Source organism: Saimiri boliviensis, chromosome 17, assembly GCF_048565385.1.
Source record: "Saimiri boliviensis isolate mSaiBol1 chromosome 17, mSaiBol1.pri, whole genome shotgun sequence".
Lineage (NCBI taxonomy): Eukaryota > Metazoa > Chordata > Mammalia > Primates > Cebidae > Saimiri > Saimiri boliviensis.
In genome coordinates, this window is record NC_133465.1 from 27,835,208 (window position 1) to 27,852,744 (window position 17,537).

At 44.0% G+C, this 17,537-nt stretch overlaps 1 protein-coding gene across 1 annotated transcript in view; it reads left to right on the plus strand.

Annotated features, from left to right (window-relative positions):
• The first annotated feature begins 2,749 nt into the window (after positions 1 to 2,749).
• Positions 2,750 to 17,537, plus strand: part of UTP6 (UTP6 small subunit processome component) — a 44,882-nt gene continuing 30,094 nt past the window's right edge. The window contains exons 1-6 of the mRNA XM_039476395.2: positions 2,750 to 2,940; positions 5,126 to 5,210; positions 11,804 to 11,845; positions 12,419 to 12,511; positions 14,713 to 14,760; positions 16,182 to 16,245. Of these exons, the coding sequence (XP_039332329.1) occupies positions 2,849 to 2,940; positions 5,126 to 5,210; positions 11,804 to 11,845; positions 12,419 to 12,511; positions 14,713 to 14,760; positions 16,182 to 16,245 (424 nt within the window). The 5' untranslated portion in view covers positions 2,750 to 2,848. The remainder of the gene's footprint in view (positions 2,941 to 5,125; positions 5,211 to 11,803; positions 11,846 to 12,418; positions 12,512 to 14,712; positions 14,761 to 16,181; positions 16,246 to 17,537) is intronic.

Here is a 17,537-nt window from a genome sequence, read left to right on the forward strand (position 1 = left end):
GAACTATGTGTGTTACACCCCAAACATTAGTGTGCTGTGTTCAACAAAAATGTAACAATGTATTTTTGTGAATGAGAGTTGGCATGTCAAATGTATCCTCTAGAAAAATAGTGTTGTCTTAAGATTTGTTTTCTTTTTTTTTTTTTTTTTTTTTTTTGAGACAGAGTTTCGCTCTTGTTACCCAGGCTGGAGTGCAATGGCGCGATCTCGGCTCACTGCAACCTCCGCCTCCTGGGTTCAGGCAATTTTCCTGCCTCAGCCTCCTGAGTAGCTGGGATTACAGGCACGCGCCACCATGCCCAGCTAATTTTTTGTATTTTTAGTAGAGACGGGGTTTCACCATGTTGACCAGGATGGTCTCGATCTCTTGACCTCGTGATCCACCCGCCTCGGCCTCCCAAAGTGCTGGGATTACAGGCTTGAGCCACCGCGCCCAGCCGTTAAGATTTGTTTTCTAAAGTTGATACTGTGGGTTATTTTTGTGAACAGCCTGATATTTGGGACCTTTTTTCCTCAAAATAAACAAGTCCTTATTAAACCAGGAATTTGGAGAAAAATTAAAAAAAAAAAAAAAAAGAAAGTTAGCAAGTGCCTTTTGCTAGTGTCATGCGTTTATTAACTGAGTACTTATTATATGGTAGGCACTGGTATAAGCTATCTAGCGAACTAAATGGGAAAAAATTCTCTGCCCATATGGAGTTTACTATTTAGTAACTTACTCTCCACTCTTACTGTTAACATAGCCCAGAGATTTAACTTTTACAGTGAAATTCTATCCTTGTTTTTACATTCATGATTTCCTTCCACTTCTTTCATGTCTTACAGCTGAGGAATTCAAATGAAGCCCAAGCCAACCTTTGTCTCAGTTCTGAGATGAGTGGGGTAAAATGTGAAAGGAAAGAAAGAAACGAAAGGCACAGAGGTGGAACATGGTTAATTGCTGAGCCCATTCTCATTTCATACATGACACACATTATTAAGGAGCTAATGTGAATGTTGAAATAAACAGGTCTAGGCCAGGTGTGGTGGCTCACGCCTGTAATCACAGGACTTTGGAAGACCGAGGCAGGTAGATCACGAAGTCAGGAGATCGAGACCATCCTGGCCAACATGGTGAAACTCTGTCTCTACTAAAATACAAACAATTAGCCAGACGTGGCGGTGTGCGCCTGTAGTCCCAGCTACTCGGGACTCAAAAAAAAAAAAAAAAAAAAAAAAAAAAAAACCAAACAGGTCTAGCAAGAACTGTTGCTTTGGCTTTATGTCATCATCCAGAAATAAAAAAGAACTGAACCATGTAGATATCATGTGAGGTTTAGTAACTATACCAGCAATATTACCTCCAAGCTGGGTTGCCTGGTGGTTCTCTTAGAAATGCTAAGTTGCAATGGTTTAAGGAGGGTGTCTATACCTTAGTGATTTATTTTCATAATTTCCAAACTTTTTAATACAAAAATCTCCTTTTCTAAAAAGAAATTATAGTGTCTGATATTCACCTAGGGACATAAATTTTGAAAGCTCTTGCTTACAAAGCCAGGATATTTATTCAAATAATAATTCTATTTTAAAATTATTCAGCTAATCAGAGATGCTAATCGGCATGTGAAAATTCAGTGTTGTGATACTGGTTTACTAAATGTAATGAAAAGCAAAGACTGTTTTGGGTAGCCTGGTCTGTTTTAGCGCCTCTGTTTTTTTTTTTTTTTTTTTTGAGACAGAGTCGTGCTCTTGCTGCCCAGGCTGGAGAGCAGTGGTGCATTTTTGTTCACTGCAGCCTCTGCCTTCTGGGTTTAAGTGATTCTCCTGCCTCAGCCTCCCAAGTAGCTGGGACTACAGGAACACACCACTATTCCTGGCTAATTTTGTATTTTTAATAGAGGGAGGGTTTCACCATGTTGCCCAGGCTAGTCTCGAACTCCTGAGTTTAGGTACTCCACCTGCCTTATCCTCTCAAAAGTGCTGAGATTACAGGTGTTATCCACCGTGCCCGGGCCCTTTATGAGTTTCATGACTGGCTTTCAAACACATTTTTTTTTTTTTTTTTTTTTTGAGAAGCTGTCTCGCTCTGTCGCCTAGGCTGGAGTGCAGTGGCGCCATCAGAGCTCACTACAACCTCCACCTCACATATTCAAGTGATTCTCCTGGCTTAGCCTCCTGAGTAGCTGGGACTACAGGCACGTGCTACCACGCCCAGGTAATTTTTGTACTTTTAGTAGAGACGGTTTCGCTTTTTGGCTAGGCTGGTCTCGAACTCCTGACTTTAGGCGATCTGTCAGCCTCGGTTTCCCAAAGTGCTGGGATTATAAGCGTGAGCCACCGCGCCTGGCCTTCAAAATGTTTAATTGTACAATATCCTCCTTCGCTTTTTTTGGTTGTTGTTGTTCTTGGTGTTGGGAAGTGAGGACGTGGGATTGGAAGCACAATGGAAGTAAACAATATTCTGCGGAAAATGCATCTCATACCCCTTTTAGGCTCAGGTAGCCCGCCTCACTGTACCTGGAGGCGCCTTTCATGTTCGGGGTCCAATTCCAGCTGCTCGAGCGGACGTAGCCCCCGCCCCGCGTCTAGCCCGGGCTCTCAAATTCAGTCGGCTTAAGTCTCGTCCAGCCCAAGACCAGGAGTGGTTCTCGTTGCAACCCCGCAGTCGGCCACAGGGAGGGAACGGCGGCTGTAGAAGCCAAAGGGGCTTCCCCAGCGGCGGAGGCGGCGGAAGCGGAAGAGGCGGGACCTAGGGCGCATGTTACGTCGGCGCGCCGGGTAGGGCTGGATCTCCGGACTGGAAGCTGGGCACTTCCTGTGGGTGTTCGCTGTTGAGAATCTCTCCACCTGGTTATAGAGTTCGGACCTCATGGCAGAGATAATTCAGGAACGCATAGAAGATCGGCTCCCGGAATTGGAACAGCTGGAGCGCATCGGACTGTTCAGTCATGCGGAGATTAAGTGAGAGAGGGTTGGGGAGAGGGGAAGAGCTGAGGCGAGGCGGGCTGAGGGGAGGTTGGGAGTTTGTAGCAGGGGCCAGGTGTGGGGACGCTCGACCTGTGTTTATTTTTCCTAACGTGGTGGAAGCCCATTTCCTGGTTTCGATGATGTCCAGAATTAATTTCTCATCCGTCGCGAGGTTATACGTCCGTCTACTTACCCATCAGACATACTGACAGCCCTTCATGGAGCCGGGTCTTGGGGCTGTAAAGGTGATAAACTCAGGATTTCTGCTCATTAGGAGCTAATTGGGCAGTGTGTCGTTAGGGAGACAGACAAATATTTTGATGACAGTGTACTGTAAGTTGATTGGAGTAGCGTGTACTGCTCTAGGGATGGGAATAAAGTGCCGTGGGAGCCCGGGGGGAGTGGATAAATTTTCCTAACTACAGTTGAAGGTGAGCACCCTTGAAGTTAGTTTCATATGCTACCCCAGAGCCTAACCACAGCGCCTGGCACAGAGTAGGCATTCAGTAGCCTGGTAAAATTATGTTAAATAGTTTTTAAATGGTTTTCTGTGACTGTTGCTTTGTTTTGCACCCTCTGTGAATCTAATAATGTGACTCCGAGCCTCAATGTAAGCATTCGTTAATAAAGCAGAACATAGCAGTGTGGACCCTTAGAAGGTGCTCAGTAAATCTTATTGTTACTAAAGACACTTTTGCACATCTTGCATTAAAATCTCCTAATATACCCATGTCATGTGTTCACTCCTTAGATAAGGATGCTGAATCTTCTCCCTAAGTCCTTTGTAGTAATAAGCCTTTTTTTTTTTTTTTTTTTTTTTTTTTTTGAGACGGAGTTTCGCTCTTGTTACCCAGGCTGGAGTGCAATGGCGCGATCTCGGCTCACTGCAACCTCCGCCTCCTGGGTTCAGGCAATTTTCCTGCCTCAGCCTCCTGAGTAGCTGGGATTACAGGCACGTGCCACCATGCCCAGCTAATTTTTTGTATTTTTAGTAGAGACGGGGTTTCACCATGTTGACCAGGATGGTCTCTTGATCTCTCGACCTCGTGATCCACCTGCCTCGGCCTCCCAAAGTGCTGGGATTACAGGGTTGAGCCACCGCGCCCAGCCTAGTAATAAGCCTTTTAAGGCAGAGATAATTCAGATTATTTTAGAAAATTTGACATGTTGAGAACTCAGAAATAAGGAGAATTTAGGAAAGAGATTTTTATTTTCTTTTAGAATTGAGAGATTTGTTATTAAAACCTAAGTGAACTGATCTTGGAGTAAAAGAAGTCTTTATTAATACCATACATAAATAAATAGTACTAATTCTTAATTGTATTTGGTTTGCTGGTGAGAATGTCACTGGTTTTGGGAGTTGATTAAGATGATTTTCCTGAAAGTTTAAAAATACATCCTGCCGGGTGCAGTGGCTCACGCCTGTAATCCCAGCACTTTGGGAGGCCGAGGCGAGTGGATCACGAGGTCAAGAGATCGAGACCATTCTGGTCAACATGGTGAAACCCCGTCTCTGCTAAAAATACAAAAATTAGCTGGGTATGGTGGCGCAGGCCTGTAGTCCCAGCTACTCGGGAGGCTGAGGCAGGAGAATTGCCTGAACCCAGGAGGCGGAGGTTGCGGTGAGCCGAGATCGCGCCATTGCACTCCAGCCTGGGTAACAAGAGCGAAACTCTGTCTCAAAAAAAAAAATACATCCTGATACTGGGCCAGGTGAGGCGTCTCATGCCTGTAATCCCAGCACTTTGGGAGGCTGAGAAGGGAGGATCACAAAATCAGGAGATCAAGACCATCCTGGTCAACATGGTGAAACCCCATCTTTACTAAATACAAAAAAATTAGCCAGGTGTGGTGGTGTGGGCATGTAGTCTCAGCTACTCAGCACGCTGAGGCAGGAGAATTGCTTGAACCAGGGCGGCGGAGGTTGCAGTGAGCCAAGATCCTGCTACTTTACTCCAGCCAGGCAACAGAGCAAGACTCCGTCTCAAAAAAAAAAAAAAACAAAAAACATCTAGATATCGTTAAGAACACAAAAGTAATGGTGTAAAATTATGTTTCTTATGAAACATAATTCTAGAAATTTTGTGTTTTGAATAGTATGTTGTAAATATATTAAAAATAAACTCAAACATTTAATTTTTACTGTTTTCAAGTGAAGTTTAAATGGCTTTCTCCTCAGGGCTATCATTAAGAAGGCTGCCGATCTAGAGTACAGAATCCAGCGAAGAACCCTTTTCAAGGAAGACTTTATCAATTATGTTCAAGTAAGTGTGTAATTAATAATTTTCTTTCTTTCTTTCTTTTTTTTTTTTGGTGAGATGGGGGTCTCACTCTTGTCACCCAGGTTGGAGTGCAGTGGTGTGAATGGTGTGATCTCTATATTTTCTACTCATTGCCACCTCTGCCTTCCTGGGTAGCTGGGACTACAGGTGCATGCCACCATGCATGGCTAATTTTTTGTACTTTTTGGTAGAGACTGGGTTTTGCTATGTTGCCCAGGTTGGTCTCGAACTCCTGAGCTCAAGGGATCCACCCACCTTGGCCTCTGAAAGTGCTGGGCTTACAGGTGTGAACCACAATGCCTGGCCAATAATTAATAATTTCATTACTTTGTTTTGAGACAGTGTCTCACCTTTCACACAGACTGAAGTGCAGTGAGGCCATCATGGCTCACTGTAGCTTCCACCTCCTGGGCTGATGCGATCGTTCTACCTCAGTAACTGGGACTATAGATGTTTGCCACCATGGCTGGCTAGTTTTTGTGTTTTTTGTAGAGACAGGGTTTCGCCATGTTGCCCATGCCCAAAATGCTGGGATACAAGTGTTTGTGAGCCACTGGGCACAGCCTTAGTTGATTTTTTTCTTGCTCTGTCACCTGGGATGAAGTGCAGTGGCATGATCTTGGCTCACTGCCATCTCCGCCTCTTGGGTTCTAGTGATTCTTTTGTTACCCAGGCTGGAGTCCAGTGGTGCAATCTTCGCTCATTGCAACCTCCACCTCCTGGGTTCAAGCAATTCTCCTGCCTCAGCCTCCCCAGTAGCTGGGATTATAGGCATGTACCTCCACGCCCAGCTAATTTTAGTAGAGACTGGGTTTTGCCCTGTTGGCCAGGCTGGTATCCAACTCCCGGCCTCAGACAATCCACCTTCATCGACCTTCAAATTGAGTACTATGATTACAGGTGTGAGCCATCATGTCCGGCCTCAGGCTTACTTTTTTTTTTTTTTTTTTTGAGACGAAGTTTCGCTCTTGTTACCCAGGCTGGAGTGCAATGGCGCGATCTCGGCTCACCGCAACCTCCGCCTCCTGGGTTCAAGCAATTCTCCTGCCTCAGCCTCCTGAGTAGATGGAATTACAGGCACGCGCCACCATGCCCAGCTAATTTTTTGTAGTTTTTTTTTTTTTTTAGTAGAGACGGGGTTTCACCATGTTGACCAGGATGGTCTCGATCTCTCGACCTTGTGATCCACCCGCCTCGGCTTCCCAAAGTGCTGGGATTACAGGCTTGAGCCACCGCGCCCGGCCCTCAGCCTTACTTTTTAATCTTTTCACAAACTGATGGATTGATTGAGATGGAGTCTCTCTGTGTAACTCAGGCTGGAGTACTGTGGTGTAGTCTCTGCTCACTGTAACCTCCACCTCCCAGATTCAAGTGATTCTCCTGCCTCAGCCTCCTATCCCTTCACAAATTTAAAATCAGTTTTAGAATGATGAGCTTAACATCAATTTTTTTCAAAATTCCGGAAGTGTTTATTAGATAGATATTTCTGAACAGGAGTACAGATGATCATTGGGAGTAGATTTACTCCACTGAAACTTCAGTTCTTGCCAAACTGAACTTACTTTCCCCCTCCTCTTTCTTTCTTTCTTTCTTTCTTTTTTTTGAGACAGAGTTTCGCTCTTGTTACCCAGGCTGGAGTGCAATGGCGCGATCTCGGCTCACCGCAACCTCCGCCTCCTGGGTTCAGGCAATTCTCCTGCCTCAGCCTCCCGAGTAGCTGGGATTACAGGCACACGCCACCATGCCCAGCTAATTTTTATTTTTAGTAGAGACAGGGTTTCACCATGTTGACCAGGATGGTCTTGATCTCTTGACCTTGTGATCCACCCGCCTCGGCCTCCCAAAGTGCTGGGATTACAGGCTTGAGCCACCACGCCCGGCACTCTTTCTTTTTTTTTTTTTTTTAAATAGAGATGGGGTTTCACCATGTTGGCCAGGCTGATCTCGAACTCCCGACCTCAGGTGATCCACCCGCCTCAGCCTCCCAAAGTGCTGGGATGACAGGTGTGAGCCACTGTGCCCGGCCCTTCTTTCTTTTTGTTTTCTTTTTTTTTCCACTGGGTTAGTAGATCAGAGATTGTCAGAGACACAGTTTGTATCAGGACATCAGCAAGAGATTTGCCTCTTGGTGAACAAGATGAAGGAGAGTGAATTTGATGATAAGAGATAATTGAAAAGTTGCTGCTTGTTTATCTGTTGTCTATCCACTTGCAAAGAGGTGTGCTGCAAAGAGTTTTTCATCTTGTAAATGCATGGATGGTTTGAATAAAGATAAAACTTGGCAGACCAATTTTCTGATAGAGGAAAATAGCTAATATGTTGGATGATGGAATCAGGATTCAAAAAGAACCAATAGGCCGGGCGCGGTGGCTCAAGCCTGTAATCCCAGCACTTTGGGAGGCCGAGGCGGGTGGATCACGAGGTCAAGAGATCGAGACCATCCTGGTCAACATGGTGAAACCCCGTCTCTACTAAAAATACAAAAAATTAGCTGGGCATGGTGGCGTGTGCCTGTAATCCCAGCTACTCAGGAGGCTGAGGTAGGAGAATTGCCTGAACCCAGGAGGCGGAGATCGCGCCATTGCACTCCAGCCTGGGTAACAAGAGTGAAACTCCGTCCCAAAAAAAAAGAACCAATAAGAAGATGAAATGTCTGTAAGACTAGAAGTTTTGGCTGGATGTGGTAGCTCACGCCTGTAATCCCAGCATTTTGGGAGGCTGAGGTGGGCAGATCACCTGAAGTCAGGAGTTCGAGACCAGCCTGGCCAACATGGGGAAACCCTGTCTCTACTAAAAATACAAAAATTAGCTGGGTGTGGTGGTGGGCACCTGTCATCCCAGCTACTGAGGAGGCTGAGGCAGGAGAGTCACTGGAACCTGGGAGGTGGAGGTTGCAGTGAGCCAAGGTCGTGCCATTGCACTCCAGCCTAGGCAACAAGAGCAAAACTCCGTCTCAAAAAATAAAAATAAAAAAAGACTAGAAATTTTGAGCTTAGATTTAAAAAGATAGCTGAATAAACAATATGTGAACCTTGGCTAAGATACTGTTTTTCGAAGAAGTCCTATGAGTAGATTGCTCACTCAAAATGAGCAAAGACCATATTATATATAAATATATATATATATATATTTTTTTTTTTTTCAGATAAAACACTCTTGCCCAGGCTGGAGTGCAATGGTATGACCATCACTCATTGCAGCCTTCAACTTCTCGGCTCAGGTGATCCTCCTGCCTCAACCCCCAAGTAGCTAGGACTACAGGCTTGTGCCAGCACGCCTGGCTAATTTTCTTATTTTTGTAGAGATGGGGTCTTCTTATGTTGCCCAGGCTGGTCTTGAACTTCTGGGCTCAAGCGATCCTCGTGCCGTGACCTACCAGAGTGTTGGGATTATAAGGTTGAGCCACTGTGTTCAGCCCAAAGATTTCTTAAAACTAAATGAGACTATGAAAGCCATGAGAGAAAAGATTGATTTATTTGATTATATTCAAAATACACATTTCTGGAGGGGCGTGGCAGCTCATGCCCATAATCCTAGCACTTTGGTATCTAAGACAGGCAGATCGCTTGAGCCCAGGAGTTTTTTTTTTTGACATGGAGTTTCGCTCTTGTTACCCAGGCTGGAGTGCAATGGCGTGATCTCGGCTCACCGCAACCTCCACATCCTGGGTTCAAGCAATTCTCCTGCCTTAGCCTCCTGAGTAACTGGGATTACAAGCGTGCGCCACCATGCCCAGCTAATGTTTTTTTGTATTTTTAATAGAGACGGGGTTTCACCATGTTGACCAGGATGGTCTTGCTCTCTTGATCTCGTGATCCACCCGCCTCAGTCTCCCAAAGTGCTGGGATTACACGTGTGAGCCACTGCACCCAGCTTGAGCCCAGGAGTTTGAGACTAGTCTAGGCAACGTGGCAAACCCCATCTCTACAAAAAATAAAAAAATTACCTAGGCATGATGGTGCACATCTGTAGTCCCAGCTCTTCAGGAGGCTGAGATGGGAAGATCAGTTGAACCTGGGAGGTGGAAGCTGTAGTGAGCCATGATGGCGCCATTGCACTTTATTTAGTCTTGGTGCTGGAATGAGACCCTGTCTCAAAAAAAAAAAAAAAAAAAAAATTTGTGTGCAAAACAGACACCACAAATAATATGAAAATATAAGCCACAAAATGTGAGAAAATATTTGCAACACATGTAATTAGAACTACATATACACACATATAAAGAACTGTAAGTCGAGAAGAAAATGACAACTGAAAAATGACAGACAACTGAAAAGAAAAATGGGCAAATCATGAGAACATGAAAGTCACAAAGGGGAAACATCACTCATTAAATTTATGAAAAGATGTCAGTAATTAAGTAAAGATTAAAACCAGGTGTACAGGCTGGGCGTGGTGTAATCCCAGCACTTTGGGAGGCCGAGATGGGTGGGTCACTTGAGGTCAGGAGTTGGAGACCAGCTTGGCCAATGTGGTGAAATCTCATCTTTACTAAAAATATAAGAATTAGCCAAGCATGGTAGCACATGCCTGTAATTCCAGCTACTGGGGAGGCTGAGGCAGGAGAATTGCCTGAACCTGGGAGGCAGAGGTTGCAGTGAGCCAAGATTATGCCACTGCACTCCATCTCAAACAAACAAAAAACAAACCAGGTGTAGGACTGCTTTATATTCATCATAAGAGTAACCTTTTATTTATTTATATATTTTTTGACATGGAGTCTTGCTCTGTCACCCAGGCTGGAGTGTATAGTGGCATGATCTTGGCTTACTGCAACCCCCACCTCTGATCAGCCTCCCAAGTAGCTGGGACTGTAGGCACCTACCACCACGTCTGGTTAATAGGGATATAGCTAAAGGGATAATCTTGAGTAAAAATATGGATTGATGGGCCAGGCGTGGTGGCTCAGGCCTATATTCCCAGCACTTTGGGAGGCCATGGCAGGTGGATCACTTTAGGTCAGGAGTTCAAGACCAGCCGGCTAACATGGTGAAACGCTGTCTCTACTAAAAATAATAAAATTAGCTGGATGTGGTGGCAGATGCCTGTAATCCAAGCTACTTGGGAATCTGAGGCAGGAGAATCGCTTAAACCCATGAGGCAGAGGTTGCATTGAGTTGAGATTGCGCCACTGCACTCTAGCCTGGACGACAGCAAGACTCTTTATCTCAAAAAAAAAAAAAAAGAAAAAAAAACAACCAAAAATATGGATTGATGGATGCAGCATGGTACCATTTATGTAAAATTTAAAAGCATTCAAGACATTATTATTTTTTTAGATTTTTAGAAAGAAAGATGGGGTTTCACCATGATGGCCAGGCTGGTCTTGAACTCCTGACCTCAGGTGATCCACCCACTTTAGCCTCCCAAAGTGCTAGGATTACAGGTGTGAGCCACAGCTCCCGGCCTCAAGACATTATTATAACATCCAAAGTCATGTTTGGGAATGATAACAAAGTCCAGGTAATTGCTGTGTCTGGAAGGGAAAAAGAGTAGAATCAGAGATGGATACATAGGAAGCTTCATTCTTGTAAGAACTGTTGTATGGCCAGTTGTGGTGGCTCACGCCTGTAATTCCAGCACTTTGGGAGGCCGAGGTGGGCAGATCACGAGGTCAAGAGATTGAGACCATCCTGGCTAACATGGTGAAACCCTGTCTCTATTTAAAAAAAAACAAAACTTTTATTTCTAAAAAAGATCTGAAGCTAATGTAGTACAGTGTAGGTTTAGATGTAGCTGTATTGTAGCTCTATGGGGTATTCTGTATGCTTAAAATATTTCATGGATTATGTAATCCCAACACTTTGGGAGGCTGAGACGGGTGGATCACTTGAGGTCAGGAGTTCAAGACCAGCCTGACCAACATGGAGAAACCCTGTCTCTACTAAAAATATAAAATTAGCTGGGCGTCGTGGCACATGCCTGTAATCCCAGCTACCTGGGAGGTGGAGGTTTCAGTGAGCTGAAATTGTGCCATTGTACTCCAGTCTGGGCAACAAGAACGAAACTCCATCTCAATTTCATGGGATAATTTTTTTTTTTTTTTTTTTTTGAGATGGAATCTCGCGCTGTCACCCGGGCTGGAGTATAGTGGCGTGATCTCGCCTCACGGCAACCTCTGCCTCCCAGGTTCAAGTGATTCTCCTTGCCTCAGCCTCCCGGGTAGCTGGGATTACAGGGGCTCGACACCACATCTTGCTAATTTTTTTGTATTTTTAGTAGAGATGGTGTTTCACTATGTTGCTTAGGCTAGTCTTGAACTTCTGACTTCATGATCCACCTGCCTTGGCCTCCCAAAGTGCTGAGATTACAGTTGTGAGCCACTGTGCCCAGCCTCATGGAATAATTTTTAAATGAAGCATATAATTTTAAGCTTGTTAATGATTCTGTGTAAGATTTATAGCTAAGTGAATTTTAAGTGAATTCTAGATATTTATTGTAAATTGTACTTATGATAGCATTTTTATTTTATATTCTCAATTTTTGCTTTATGATTTTAACTAAATGTATGTCCTGTATTTACAAGGTTTTAGTTTTTCTATCTTCTTATTTTTTTGTGTGTTTTTCTTTCATAGTATGAAATTAATCTTTTGGAGCTGATCCAGAGAAGAAGAACAGTAAGTAGTAGAAGATTTTCTTTTTTTTTTTTTTTTTTTTTTTTTTTTGAGGCAGAGTTTCGCTCTTGTTGCCCAGTCTGGAGTGCAATGGCGTGATCTCGGCTCACCGCAACCTCCGCCTCCTGGGTTCAGGCGATTCTCCTGCCTCAGCCTTCTGAGTAGCTGGGATTACAGGCACACGCCACCATGCCCAACTAATTTTTAGTATTTTTAGTAGAGACGGGGTTTCACCATGTTGACCAGGATGGTCTCGATCTCTTGACCTCGTGATCCACCCGCCTCAGCCTCCCAAAGTGCTGGGATTACAGGCTTGAGCCACCACGCCTGGCTAAGTAGAAGATTTTCTAGAAGTTGGAAAAAAGTCCACTGCACTAAGAACTAAGCAGTATGGCTGTATAGATAGGACTTGTGTTTGGGAGACATTTAGTGTTGAGAAAACTATGTGGTGATATGCCTGCAATGGATATTTGTAATTATTTGTTTGCTTCATCAGTACTGTTAAGTGGTCAAGTAGGAATGCTGTTTTGGACAAATGTGATTCAGCTGAGGCTTTGTTTTTTTATCCCCCTTTAGCGCATTGGATATTCATTTAAGAAGGATGAGATTGAGAATTCTATTGTACACCGGGTACAAGGTGTTTTCCGACGTGCCTCAGCAAAATGGAAAGTGAGTGATCAAGGAATCTTTAAGAGATGTGAAATATGTATTTATCTTACTGTGTTAGGTATTCAAATGCAATTTTTAATTTTTATCTTGGCTATCTTTATACTTATTCTAATGATTGTATCATTGCTCAAAACATTTTTGAGCCACTTAACAAACCAGTAAGAAAATTAATCTTAATACCCTATAGTTATTCTGTGAAGACAGTGCTGAAAACAGTGTATTTGATACACTTATGGGACATTTGGGAGATATTTATATATATCAGTAAGTACACTGAAGACTTAAAGCTAGAAGATAAATGGTTATGTAGGGGCAATACCTCAGAAACTTGATTTTTCTTCTTTTCTCTTCTTTGAGATGGAGTCTCACTGTGTTGCCCAGGCTAGAGTGATATTGGTTCACTGCAACCACTGCCTCCCAGGCTGAATCGATTCTCTCACCTCAGCCTCCCAAGTAGCTGGGATCACAGGCGTGTGCCACCATGCCTGGCTAATTTTTTTTTTTTTTTTTTTTTTTTTGAGACAGAGCGTCGCTCTTGTTACCCAGGCTGGAGTGCAATGGCGCCATCTCGGCTCACCGCAACTTCCGCCTCCTGGGTTCAAGCAATTCTCCTGCCTCAGCCTCCTGAGTAGCTGGGACTACAGGCACGCGCCACCATGCCCAGCTAATTTTTGTATTTTTAGTAGAGACGGGGTTTCACCACGTTGACCAGGATGGTCTCGATCTATTGACCTCGTGATCCACCCGCCTCGGCCTCCCAAAGTGCTGGGATTACAGGCTTGAGCCACTGCGCCCGGCCTATGCCTGGCTAATTTTTATATTTTTGATAGACATAGGGTTTCGCCATGCTGCTCAGGCTGGTCTCCAACTCCTGGGCTCAAGTGATCTGCCTATCTCAGCCTCCCAAAGTGCTGGAATTACAGGAGTCTTTGGGATTGGATATATTATATGAGAAGTGTTTTGGATTCTTGGGAATGACAAATTTTATATTGATATCCCAGATTGAGATAATTAAGAACTGCATTGAATGAAACTGGATAGATAACAGTTTTTTTGGAGCATTGTGAGTAGAAGTTTGGGGAAAGGTTGAATTATCATAGTTAAAAGACCTGAGGCCTCTGTGAGGAAGAGCCAGATAGGCTGAAGGTTATGGTAACACACTGAATCTTCTGAAATCTGCTTTTTGTTTGTTTGTTTGTTTGTTTTGGGACAGAATCTCTCTCTGTCCCCCAGGCTAGAGTGCAGTGGTGTGATCTTGGCTCACTGCAACCTTTGCCTCCCGGGTTGAAGCAATTCTGCCTCAGCCTCCCCAGTAGTTGGGACTACAGGCGCAAGCCATCACACCTGGCTAATTTTTGTATTTTTAGTAGAGGCAGGGTTTCGATATGTTGGCCAGGCTGGTCTCAAACTCCTGCCCTCAAGTGATCCACCTGCCTCAGCCTCCAAAAGTGCTGGGATTATTGGCCCAAGCCACTGTTCCCGCCTTTTTTTTTTTTTTTTTTTTGAGATGGAGTCTTGCTCTGTCACCCAGGCTGGAGTGCAGTGGCATGATCTTGGCGGCTCACTGCAACCTTTGCCTCCTAGGTTCAAGTGATTCTCCTGCCTCTGTCTCCCTAGTAGCTGGGATTATAGGCACATATCAGCACGCCTCGCTAATTTTTTTTTTTTTGAGATGGAGGCTCACTCTGTTGCCCAGACTGGAGTGCAGTGGCGTGATCTCAGCTCATTGCAACCTCCATCTCCTGGTTTCAAGTGATTCTCCTGTCTCAGCTTTCCAAGTAGCTGGAGTTACTGGCGTCTGCCACCACGCCTGGCTAATTTTTTTATATTTTTAGTAGAGACAGGGTTTCAGTATATTGACCAGGCTGGTTTTGAATTCCTGACCTCAAGTGATCCACCCACCTCGACCTCCCAATAATTTTTGTATTTTTATCAGAGGTGGGGTTTCACTGTGTTGGCCAGGCTGGTCTTGATCTCCTGACCTTAGGTGATCTGCCCACTTCAGCCTCCCAAAGTGCTGGGACTGCAGGTGTGAGCCACTGCACCCAGCTTGAAATCTTTTTTTTCCCTTTTTTCTTTTTTTTTCTTTCCACAGTACTCTGTCATCAAGAAATCTGGGTTTTATCAAAATTAATTAATATAAAGGTATATTATATATAAAGGTCAAATTCAACTAGCTTACTACATTGCTTTTCTTGCAGGATGATGTTCAACTTTGGCTCTCCTATGTGGTTTTTTGTAAGAAGTGGGTGAGTAAAGCCACGTCTTGCTTCCTCTTACCGTCTTTTTGTTAAAGCTTCATGCCAGATTACTGAACCCCATGCTTTTTCCTGAAGTGTAGGGTTAAAATATGAGAAAAGAACCCAAGAAGGCTGAAGGTCAATATAACATTGGATATCTGAATGACTACAAATAGTTTCCAAGTCTTTGGTTCAATTCATTCGCTTCAAAGAACAGAAAAAGAAAAGAAAAGAAACGAAAAAGTTTCCAAGTCAATTGAAAAGAATATAATTATGGCCGGGCGCGGTGGCTCAAGCCTGTAATCCCAGCACTTTGGGAGGCCGAGGTGGGTGGATCACGAGGTCAAGAGATTGAGACCATCCTGGTCAACATGGTGAAACCCCGTCTCTACTAAAAATACAAAACATTAGCTGGGCATGGTGGCACGTGCCTATAATCCCAGCTACTCAGGAGGCTGAGGCAGGAGAATGGCCTGAACCCAGGAGGCGGAGGTTGTGGTGAGCCGAGATCGTGCCATTGCCCTCCAGCCTGGGTAACAAGAGCGAAACTCCGTCTCAAAAAAAAAAAAAAAAAAAAACAACGAAAAGAATATAATTTTTACATATATTTGTTCAATTGAATCTTTTTAAAAATGATATTTATTTATTTTTGAGACGGAGTTTCACTCTTGTTACCCAGGCTGGAGTGCAATGGCGCAGTCTCGGCTCACTGTAACCTCCGCCTCCTGGGTTCAGGCAATTCTCCTGCCTCAACCTCCTGAGTAGCTGGGATTACAGGCATGCGCCACCATGCCCAGCTAATGTTTTGTATTTTTAGTAGAGACGGGGTTTCACCATGTTAACCAGGATGGTCTCGATCTCTTGACCTTGTGATCCACCCACCTCGGCCTCCCAAAGTGCTGGGATTACAGGCTTGAGCCACCGCACCCGGCTAAAATGATATTTAAAGTATTTAGTGGGTTAGTTGAGGTAGAAAATTAGGAGGGTCTGTGTTTTTTTTTTTTTTTTGAGACGGAGTTTCGCTCTTGTTACCCAGGCTGGAGTGCAATGGCACGATCTCGGCTCACCGCAACCTCCGCCTCCTGGGTTCAGGCAATTCTCCTGCCTCAGCCTCCTGAGTAGCTGGGATTACAGGCAAGCACCACCATGCCCAGCTAATTTTTTGTATTTTTAGTAGAGACGGGGTTTCACCATGTTGACCAGGATGGTCTCGATCTCTCGACCTCGTGATCCACCCGCCTCGGCCTCCCAAAGTGCTGGGATTACAGGCATGAGCCACCGCGCCCGGCTGGGTCTGTGTTTATTGATATGTCCCTAGCAATAGCATGTCATGCTCCATTGGATTTTACAGTTCGTAAAGTTAGGCTACATAGAGAGTAAGATCAATGATTTCTCTGTGCTGGAAGTATAAATATTTTCCTTTTTTCCAGGCTACTAAAACTCAACTTAGCAAGGTATTCTCTGCCATGTTGGCCATTCATTCCAACAAGCCAGGTATGGTGAAATCTTTGTCAATTTTTCTGCATTTTATTTAGACTCAAGCCATTTTGGATTTTATTTTGCTTGGTGAACCTAAGATAAATTATTTTGAGGACTTGAGGTTAGGCAGTTGGCCTCAGCAGTTTTTCTTAACTGAGTAACTGCCTAGTAGTTCACCCCTGCCTACTATATACTAGTTACTGTCCTAGGTGTTGTATCTGCAGGCAAGAAGGACTGTATTTCTTTTTAGATGATGACAAAATAAACTTTTGAATCTTTTGAGGGACATATTATTTGGACACAGTTAAATCTGAGGAATTTTAGAAACTTAAAAGGGAAAATATCAATATAAATTTTGGAAGAATGCACTGCAGAGTAGATTCATGTTTTGTAAGAGAAAGACTTTTGTCTCATGAATAATATATAAATGGTCCATTTTATAGTGGAAGGGCTTCAGTACCTATTCTCAGGATATTAGGCTTAATCAGACATCTTATACCACACCAGGCTTAAATAGACTACATTTGGCACCAGTTTACTCAGGAAGATACAGCAGGATAGGATTAGCTATGTTTTTTTCCCTAGAATGCTCTTTGCAGAATGGAAGCAGTTTCTGGTTCCTGAGGTGACTGTTCAGGTGTGAGGGGATGAGATCATATCAGTAGGTAGGAGATCCAATCTGGCTTAGAAGCCCCGTGGATGGCCGTGGCTTCTACAAATCCTAGAAAGGTCATGCTCACTTTTAGGAGTCTCATACTCAGGAAAGCCCAGAGCAATTGCTTGCCACCATTGCTGACCCTCCTATTCCAGGTGTGGTTACCAACCAGGTGTAATTTGTTTTTTTTTGTTTGTTTTTTTTTTGAGTCAGAGTTTCACTCTTGTTGCCCAGGCTGGAGTGCAGTGGTGCGATATCGGCTCACTGCAACCTCTGCCTCCCTGGTTCAAGCGGTTCTCCTTCGTCAGCTTCCTGAGTAGCTGGAATTATAGGCACGTGCTGCCACACCCAGCTAATTTTGTATTTTTAGTAGAGACAGGGTTTCTCCATTGTTGGTCAGGTTGGTCTCGAATTCTCAACCTCAGGTGATCCGCACATCTTGGCCTTCCAAAGTGCTGAGATTACAAGCGTGAGCCACTGTGCCAGGCCCCAGGTGTCATTTTTGACAAAAGCAATGTTGCTTGTTTTGTAAGATAGCTGACATATTTAAAGTTTCTAGGGAAATAGTTAGAATGTTAACTTAGAGTTAATTTCTCATGTAGAAGGGCAGAGTTTTAGAGAAAATTATAAATTAGAATTTAATTTTTAATTT